This window comes from Tuber melanosporum, assembly GCF_000151645.1.
Source record: "Tuber melanosporum whole genome shotgun sequence assembly, scaffold_183, strain Mel28".
NCBI lineage: Eukaryota > Fungi > Ascomycota > Pezizomycetes > Pezizales > Tuberaceae > Tuber > Tuber melanosporum.
In genome coordinates, this window is record NW_003298845.1 from 1 (window position 1) to 9,281 (window position 9,281).

General features: G+C 48.5%; 1 protein-coding gene; it reads left to right on the forward strand.

The window, feature by feature from the left end:
- Nucleotides 1-2,279: 2,279 nt before the first annotated feature.
- On the forward strand, nucleotides 2,280-8,049 carry GSTUM_00003661001 (uncharacterized protein; the record flags this gene model as incomplete). XM_002837312.2 has 6 exons in its annotated part: nucleotides 2,280-3,638; nucleotides 3,822-4,487; nucleotides 4,546-5,907; nucleotides 6,694-7,517; nucleotides 7,574-7,642; nucleotides 7,699-8,049. The coding sequence occupies 6 exons, from the start codon at nucleotides 2,280-2,282 to the stop codon at nucleotides 7,703-7,705; spliced, it is 4,287 nt and encodes a 1,428-aa protein (XP_002837358.1). The 3' UTR covers nucleotides 7,706-8,049.
- Nucleotides 8,050-9,281: the final 1,232 nt, after the last annotated feature.

The window sequence follows — 9,281 nt, forward strand, 5'->3', positions numbered from 1 at the left end:
ACTCGTTATTGGATCGACAACTCCGAGATTGACCTCGACTCCGCCCCGTTAATCTTCTCCCTCAACTTACTATCACTCAATCTTCTCCCACATCCCTTTTTGTGTATAAATTCCAATCCAATACCACTTGGCGCCACATAGGATATTACCAGCATCCTCTTCAACAATACCTGTTCCCCCACCACTCTTGCCATCCCTCTATCGCTCATTTTCCCAACCCTCCTCTTGAATGAAGCTTTTCAACTTCTCACGATATCTCATAATAATTAGCTTCCACCAATTAAAAATTTTCACTCACCAATCAAAATATGCCACAACAAGACTCTGGTCCAGTTCGTAATTTTTTCAAAAGGTCGTTTTCAGGAAAATCACCACTCATCAGTTCTTTTAAATTGACCGAGCCACAGTTCCTTTTAGCCTACCCTTACATAGTGGGTTTGTTGATAGTGGGTTGGGTCAATTCTGCACTTATCTATTGTGTGGGTTAATGAGAGGTCACGACTGCATCACGGAGGTGGGATACGGCATGTGCAACACACCATCCAATCAACGCGAGTAGAAGAAACAGCGCGACACCGGTTGATATACCTTGGCGCCAAGGCATCCGAATATTTTATGAATGGTCAAGTACGGCATCACGGTAAGGTGAAATGGGCCCAGTCTGGGCTAGTCCCCATTCGGGCAGTAAACGCGACGTCAGAGGCTGTGTGGGTGCGGGTTGGGGAGTCGAGCAGGGGTCTGGACATAAATTACTCGTACTCGTACAATACTCGTACTGACAGCAAAAGCTAGCTAGGTCTCGCCCGAAAGCTTGGTATTGGAGAGTTGAAGGATGCTTTTCCGGTATGATACTGTATTTGGATTTATTTATATTAATATTATCTATGGGTGGTGGAAGAGTAACCATTATCGTATTATCGGTATTTCATACTGTATGGTAGAATTTTGAATCCGAGTCGTGCGCTATATGAGCACTTTTTTTCGCTCCTTTTTCTTCTTCCATGATACTCGTACCATGTTGGCAAGGTTGCTCGAGCGTGATATCCGTAGTCTAGTCTACAGCATACATACCGTACCGGTATCATACGTACTGTACTCGTACCGTACAATACGAGCAAGTTGCGGCACGACAACAAATTTGTGGCGTTATTTTGAGCTCAACCGTCAACCCCTAGCCACAACTACGCCACAGGGCAATCTCCGTACCGCAGGGGCTTTGACTGGGTCGTTCACTCGATCGTACGGTGAGTGGTCAGTGTCTCCTTGAGCAAAGGTCCTCTAGGGATAGAGCGTTCGAGTTTGGCTTAGATTCTTGAGGTGCTCTCGTGCCTTTTGTGTGTGTGGTGTGTGTGTTCGTATGTTACCGGCACCCTTCTTTGCTACTCTCACTTGCCTTGCCCCTGCCATATTTGCACAGAGTTCCGAGTTGGAAGACGGTAGCAGGTGGCCGGCCGGTGAAGGTGAACCCTCCTCGCCTCTGCGCTTTCTTTCACTTTTTGTTTTCCTCCTTCTTTCCTCCTTTCTATTTCGTTACAGCAACTTCATAACCGTATCTCTCGGCTTTTCTACAAGTGTACACTCGTTGCGTCCAGCTTCTTTTATCGCTTCCTTGTTCCTCCTCCTTGCTTTGGATATTTCATCTCATATCGGTCACCTGCCCATTGTTTCCCAGCACCTTGATTTTTTTCCTTTTTCTCCCTCTCTTTTCCTTTCGTGTCGCTCGTTCAAATTCTTGTTATCGCTCCCTTCCTTCCCTGGGCCGCGGGGGTGGACTTGTGGGGGGGGGGTCTCGGGAAAGGTTCGTAATCATCCGCTCACCTCTCAGCTTATAGATCTTGTAGCTGTTTGCTTCCTCTTCGGTGGTCCATGGTAACCTTGTTGTTTACTCCAGCTCTCTCGCTCCTTCTCCAGATAATCCGGTCCCTTACCGGACTTTCGGTTTGCTTCAACAGCACACTGCCCGTAATCCATTTCCCTTCTCGGCCTATTTGTCCGTCCCTCCTGAACCGGGAGTTTCCGTTTCTCCCCGCCGCCGCCGCAATCAAGCCCCAAAACGATCGATGGCAACCAAACCATTGGAATCCGGGGACGAGCAGCAGCAGCTGCAGCAGGCGCAGCGACGATATGATCGGCCTCCTCGTCCTTTGCTCGCCCCCATAGTCCTCAACACCTCCGGTTCCAACGGTGGAAAAAGAGAGCCGAATCCAGTACCTCGCGTCGAACCCTCGCCAATGTTACGCACTCATTCTTTGCCCGTCTCGCCGATGCTATTAGTGGATATGGAGCCTCCGCCGCCGATTCCAGCCGCAATTGAGGAACAGGGGTACCGGTCGCGCCCTTCATCCCGGCATTCCATACGGTGGAAGGATTGCTCCGATGATGAAGGGGCTCAGTCCGACGTCGGGGGTTACAAGACTCCAAAGAGACCAAGTTCTATCACTACTGAATCTACCACTGCTTGGGAGCTTTCACCCGTGGAGGGCGCTGCTGGGCCTTCCAATTCTGCACGTGGCCGCCGCAGAAGGGGCGGTTTTTTTAGCGCGGGGAATCATTCAGGAAGTTCCCTTGAAAACGCTTACGAGTATGATGTGACAGCTACCTCTGCGAGAGCGAATAGGCCGTCGGGCGATTATTCTACGGGGGATGAAACGGAAACGCCATTGCCAGCCAGGAGGCAAGGGTTCTTTTCTAGACTGAAGAGTTTCGGTTCGGGGAATGGGATACACGGGAGATCACAATCTGGATGGACGATAGAGAGTGCGGGCGATGGCGCTACCCCTACTGGCCCTCTCTCACCTGTACCATACTCGCCCGCTGTTGGTGGGGCTCTTGGTGGGGACGAAGAGCTCGAGGACACGGATCACACAGTGGGAGGGAGATCTGTCCGGTCGGCTACCCCCGAGGGGTCACGGACAGTCCCTGGGACACCGCGGGCACCGCATGGGCCTCGCAGAAGGGCTACAATCACTAATATCCCGGAAGAAGCGGGGACACAGAGTGATCGTGGATATTCTTCACGGAGAGCTTCTTTCCGTAGAATAACGCAGTTCAATCATCGCCGGTCCCATGATGGCGGCGAGGGCTCGCCAACTACGCCTGTATACGGTAGTGGATGGAGGGCTTTAAAAGCCGGATTTAAGATGATGGGGCCGCGGAAGAAGGAGGAATCAAGGGTCGACCGTGAAAAGTCTGCTGAGCTCGTTGCGGAATTGACAGCTGCAACACCGGCAGCCGTCATCTTAGCCAGCATGTTCCAGCGAGATGAGAATGGCAATAAACGCATACCCATCCTTCTGGAACAACTCAAGGTCAAGATTGCGGAATCAAATCCTACGTCAAAAGGTGCTGGCAGGGCTCACACGACCTTCCGTATTGAACTGGAGTATGGATCGGGCCTAACAAGGATGCAATGGGTGATTCACCGGGAGTTTAGAGACTTTGTTAATTTGCACTCGAGGTATCGTCTTGCAGATATAAGCAATACAACGTTCGGAGGAAGGGATGCCTATAAGCTCCCCAAGTTTCCGCGGTCGACAATTCCATATCTCAGGGGTGTCCGAGGCCTTGGGAGTGAGGATGATAGCGAGTCGGACAATAGCGGGGCCGAGGGAAATGCTAGAGGCGACGCGGGTGCTGCCGTTCAAAAGAAAAAGAGGCGACCGTATGCTAGACGCATGTCATCTAACTTTCTTGGGGAACATGCTCCACAAGGCATTGCGACTGGTATAGTTACGGGTCTAGGAACCCTTACTGCACCCATCAGTACCCCTGGATCACTGCCAAATCCTAGGAAGGAGGGATTTGCCATTAGGCAGAGGCAGCAATTGGAAGATTATTTGCGCTCGCTCATTCGCATCATGATCTTCAGGCCCGACTCAAACCGGTTGTGTAAATTCCTGGAGTTGTCTGCCCTCGGTGTTAGGCTTGCGGCTGAAGGGAGCTATCATGGGAAGGAGGGGTATTTGATAATTCGGTCTTCGAAAGGGAGCGATTATCGGAGGGTATGGAATCCGTCGGCAGTGGCTAAACGACATTCGCCGAAATGGTTTTTGGTTAGGCATAGTTACATTGTTTGTGTCGATTCCCCGGAAGAGATGAATATTTACGATGTGTTCTTGGTGGATTCGAAATTCATGGTCAACGCAAAGAAATCACTGAGGAAAAAGCCGCAAGACATGGCAATTGCGAATGGCAATCCGGCGCGTCCCCAGCACCACTCATTGGTTATTCAGAATTCCGAGAGAACGCTCAAGCTGTTGGCCAAGAATGAGAGGCAACTTAACCAATTTACCGAGAGTATCAGGCTCATGAAAGACAACACCGACTGGGCAAATGCGCAAAGATTCGAGGCATTTGCCCCTGTACGAACCGGGGTGTTTGCACAGTGGTTAGTCGACGGACGTGATTATATGTGGAATGTCAGTCGCGCAATTAGCATGGCTAAAGATGTTATTTATATTCATGATTGGTGGTTGTCGCCGGAATTAGTAAGATTTCATAATTGCTTATACACCTAAGTTAATGGGTGTGGGCTGATTGGTTTAGTACCTTCGTCGTCCCGCCGCCGTGTCACAAAAATGGCGTTTAGATCGACTTCTCCAGCGGAAAGCCCAGGAAGGCGTTAAGATTTTCATCATCATCTATCGCAATATCGGGGCTGCTATTCCGATTGACTCTACCTACTCCAAATATTCTCTTCTTGATCTTCATCCAAATGTCTTTGTTCAACGCTCGCCGAATCAAATTCGACAGGCCACCTTCTTCTGGGCTCATCATGAGAAGATACTAATTGTGGATCATATGGTTGCCTTTCTGGGTGGTATAGATTTATGCTTTGGTCGATGGGACACACCCCAGCACTCCTTGGTTGATGATAAACCGACCGGATTCGAGGAGGGCAGCAACAGGGCAGACCCGGATAGTTTTCAACTATGGCCTGGGAAGGATTACTCTAACCCTAGGGTTCAAGATTTCTATTCACTGGATAAACCTTATGAGGAAATGTATGCCCGATCTAAGGTTCCGAGGATGCCGTGGCATGATATACATATGCAAGTAGTCGGACAGCCGGCCCGTGACCTCACTAGGCACTTTGTTCAGAGGTGGAATTATCTTCTGCGTCAGAGAACACCTTCACGACCGACCCCGGTACTTCTCCCACCGCCCGATTTCACACAAGCTGAGCTTGAATCTCTGGGGATTGATGGAACCTGCGAGGTACAGATCCTTCGATCAGCGTCTTCCTGGTCACTTGGGACCCCAGCTACTACTGAGTGCAGCATCATGAATGCTTACATTAAATCGATTGAGCTTTCAGAGCATTTTGTCTACATTGAGAACCAGTTCTTTATTACTTCCACTGAATGGGAGGGAACGAGGATTGGGAACAAGATTGGCGACGCCCTCGTCGAGAGAATCATTCGCGCCTATAGAAAGGACGAAGATTGGAGGGCTATCGTCCTTATCCCGCTCATGCCGGGCTTTCAGAACACTGTAGATGCCCCGGACGGAACCAGCGTCCGATTGATCATGCAGTGTCAATACAGGAGTATTTCTAGAGGTGAATACTCGATTTTTGGACGTTTAAGGGCGCATGGGATCGAACCTGAAGAGTTCATTCAGTTCTTTGGTCTTAGGAATTGGGGGAAGATTGGGCCCGAGAAGGCGTTGGTAACCGAGCAGTTGTATATTCACGCCAAATGTATGGTGGTAGATGACCGCATTGCTATCATTGGTTCCGCAAACATAAACGAGCGATCTATGCTGGGGAACAGAGATTCGGAAGTGGCCGCAATTGTCAGAGATACGGATACTATCATGTCATCCATGGCTGGGAAGCCTTTCAGGGTTGGAAAATTCCCGCATACGCTTCGACTGAGACTCATGAGGGAGCATCTGGGGATCGATGTCGATGAGCTTATGGCCTGTGAGCATACTGTTGAATCTGATCTCAAGGGTGAGGAATGGGAATGCTCTGACAAGGGCGATGGAGCCGATGAGAAATTCCTACAACAGCAACACAGAGAGAATGGCTCTATCGCTATGGCTACATCTCAGTTGACGTTGGAAGACGAGGCGGTGCTCCGGCAGGAGGAGTTGAGGAGTTTCAATCATGACGTTGACTGGGAGCAGGAGAACAACCCCCACCTCAAGACTCGAAAGCGAGAGACTTCGGATAATAGGATCACTGGAAATCACGAGCATCGTAACGATATTAGAGGATACGGGCTCGATAATATGCATGCAAGCGCAATATTGGGAGCTCCTTCTACGGTAAACGAGAAGGCCTCTGAGGAAATGGGGCCGGCAGTTCGCCCTCCGCCTATTACTATCAGGCTCCCAACTCTGATCACTGCTGAACCGCTAGCCGGGGCGGGGTCTCCAATAGAGGGTAATCGTCAAAATATCTCTTCTACAAATTTGTCTAGTCCTACTTCTTCCCACCCCAGGAATTCCGCGATTTCATCGAGCAGGGCTTCGTCGCCGGACGGACCAGGGAATGCGAGTCTACCGTCCCCGCCTGGGTCCGAGAGAACGAACTCTGTGGAGCTTGGACTTCCCCAATTATCACAACTTCCACCTCTCCCCCCCACTAGCGACCAGGACATTGGTGGGCCCTTTGTTACCCGACCGGTTTCTATACCTGGGGACGGGCCCCCTGTCCCTCTCCTGGACACAATGGAGATGCCCAAGGTTGAACCGGACATGTTTATAGACCCTTTGAATGAATCTTTCTATCAGGGCATCTGGAACACATGTGCGCAGAATAATACCAAGATCTATCGACAGGTCTTTAGGTGTATGCCTGATAACGAGGTTAAAACCTGGGCGGCGTACAAGGAATATGCGGCATATGGCGAGCGGTTTTCTCAAAGTCAGGGTATCGACAAGAGCAAGATGCGGAGGCAACAAGAAGCACCCGGGAAGTCGGGTCCGGCAGGGGCAGACTTGCCTGGTGTAGCGGCTGCAATGGCGGTCCCTGGGGAGAAAATGTGCGCCCTTGGGGACGAGGTTGGGGAGAAGGTTGGCGCAGCTGCTCATCATGTTGGCAATTCTCATCCCCAAGGAAATGCAAAGGATTTGGCCGTACCCACTGTACAGAGTCAGGATGAGTTGAATCGGGTCACGGGCGTTGATCTAATGGGTGAAAAGTCGGAGCATCTGCCCGTTCACGAAAGCAATAGGCCACGGAGTACTTCCCTCGCATCGAGTAGATTGAATACGGCAGTTACAACGGCCACGACAAGCACTGCGGCCGGCGCACCGAATTCAAGCCATTCTCATGATTCCTCGGAGAAAAAACTTGACCCCAATCTCCTGTCTAGTGGGGCTGGAAGCATTAGCTATAGCTCCAATACAAATCTGAGCAACGGAGGGTCGACCAGGAGGCGGAGAAGGGGCACAACCAGGAGTTCAAAGAGGGATTTCCATGCTGGCGAACCGTTGTTGGAGAAAGGTGTTGCGGAGCAATTGCTGGATATGACCCAAGGGCATTTGGTTGTCTGGCCTCACGAATGGTGTGTTTTCTATTATCACCCGTCGTTGACTGTTTACTAATCGGCTGTCTGAACAGGTTATCTCGAGAGGAGGAGGGCGGGAATTGGCTCTATAGCATTGATCAGTTGGCCCCTATAGAGATTTAGTGAGTCTCTTCCTTACTTTGTCTGAACCGATTTGATGGATACTGACAGTCTATAGCGATTAAATTAAGTTAACTCTTCGGTGGGATTGGAGTCTAGAGGAGTAGGCTATTTCTTTGTACCAATATTGGTGGACTGCTTTCTTGTTTCCCCTCTCGGATGGATACCTATAGTCGTAATAGAAGCACTATCTTTTCTTTTTCTTTTTCTATTTCCTGCGAGTGTTTTTTTTTTTGTTTCGGGTAACCAATGTAGAGAGGCTTTTCAAGGGGAAAAAGGTTTTTTTTCTATTCGCTCTCCCCCGCTCGGTATCTGGAGTTTTAGTTTTTTTCTTCTCCGCCTCTCCTTTTTTTCATTCCTTCATAGTATCATACCTGTATTCATGCATTGAATCATTTTTTTTTGTAAACCCTACCACGGTATTTGTATCTCACGGGCATATTTTGGATCTATTCAAAATCACCGCTAGCAACCACAGATCACACCTCTAAATGCACTTTGTATGCTTAAGCAACATTAAATATCACAACAAAAGTAGAAGAATTTTTTTAAAAATAAAAGGTAGTACAAGTGGTGAATGTAAACACAGAAAATACATTACTAGTAAAATTCAGTTTGCATCCCTTTCCCTTGCTTGAACTGCTGCAGTCTTGTAGGCATAGTGTTGATGTGGTGGTTTCGGTTGTTGGGCTTTAGGTAATCCTGCTCCTCCTATACCACCATTCTCATCACTGGATCATTATGGAAAAATTTCTCCTTCCCTTAATCCTTTGCTTCATTATCCTCCATACATTTTCAATGGGGTTAAGGTTAGATGATGAAGCCAGCTGAGAATAAAGTGGAATGTCTAACTGCTCTTTCAGTTTAATAAGAACTCTTGTGTCCTATGGATTAAGATTTGGTCTTTAATAAATTCAGTTTCAGGCAATGCATCATAGTCAAGAATATGGCAAGTGGCAAGTAGACTGGGGCAATGATTGGTTCAAGGACTCAATAGAGGTAGTCCTTTATGATAACATTTTTTACCTATACTCTCAAGAAATATAAGTGATAAGTTTTAATTGTAACTGATAGCAGCATAGTTGTTACACATCTACTTGGTTCTCTGACCGATGAATAGCCTTTTACAAGCCTTACATTATGAGTATCCCCTCTTTTTCAAGCATTTGTTTAATCATTTTAGAAGAAATGATTAATTCCAACCCTTGACCTAACTTTTACTAACAAAGATATTACCCCTTCCATGCACTTTGGAGATGGAGGGTCAATTGCGGATATTACACTCATTTAGCTGGTATGGGCATACAGGATGATCCCATTGCTATTGTAACTGTTGTCACATTTTCAAGTTACTATTGGTTCATTGCATCACCCCGGTCTGCCACAAAATTTCAGACTGATACAAGCCAGTGATAAGGAGAACTCTCACTCATATTGGAGTATACTGTTCGCCGTGGGGAGGCTTTCATGGAAGAGTAGGGGTCATTTTCAGCTAATATTGGTATGGTGGTTGTGGTTTTGGTGAATGATCACTAGTGGTGATTTTTGTCTACAGCCTCGTACCAGTGGTCCAGTACTATACTGTGCCAGGCTGACCCGAGCGCAAGTGCCAAAATTTGTCGCTACGCATTGTGCAATGAC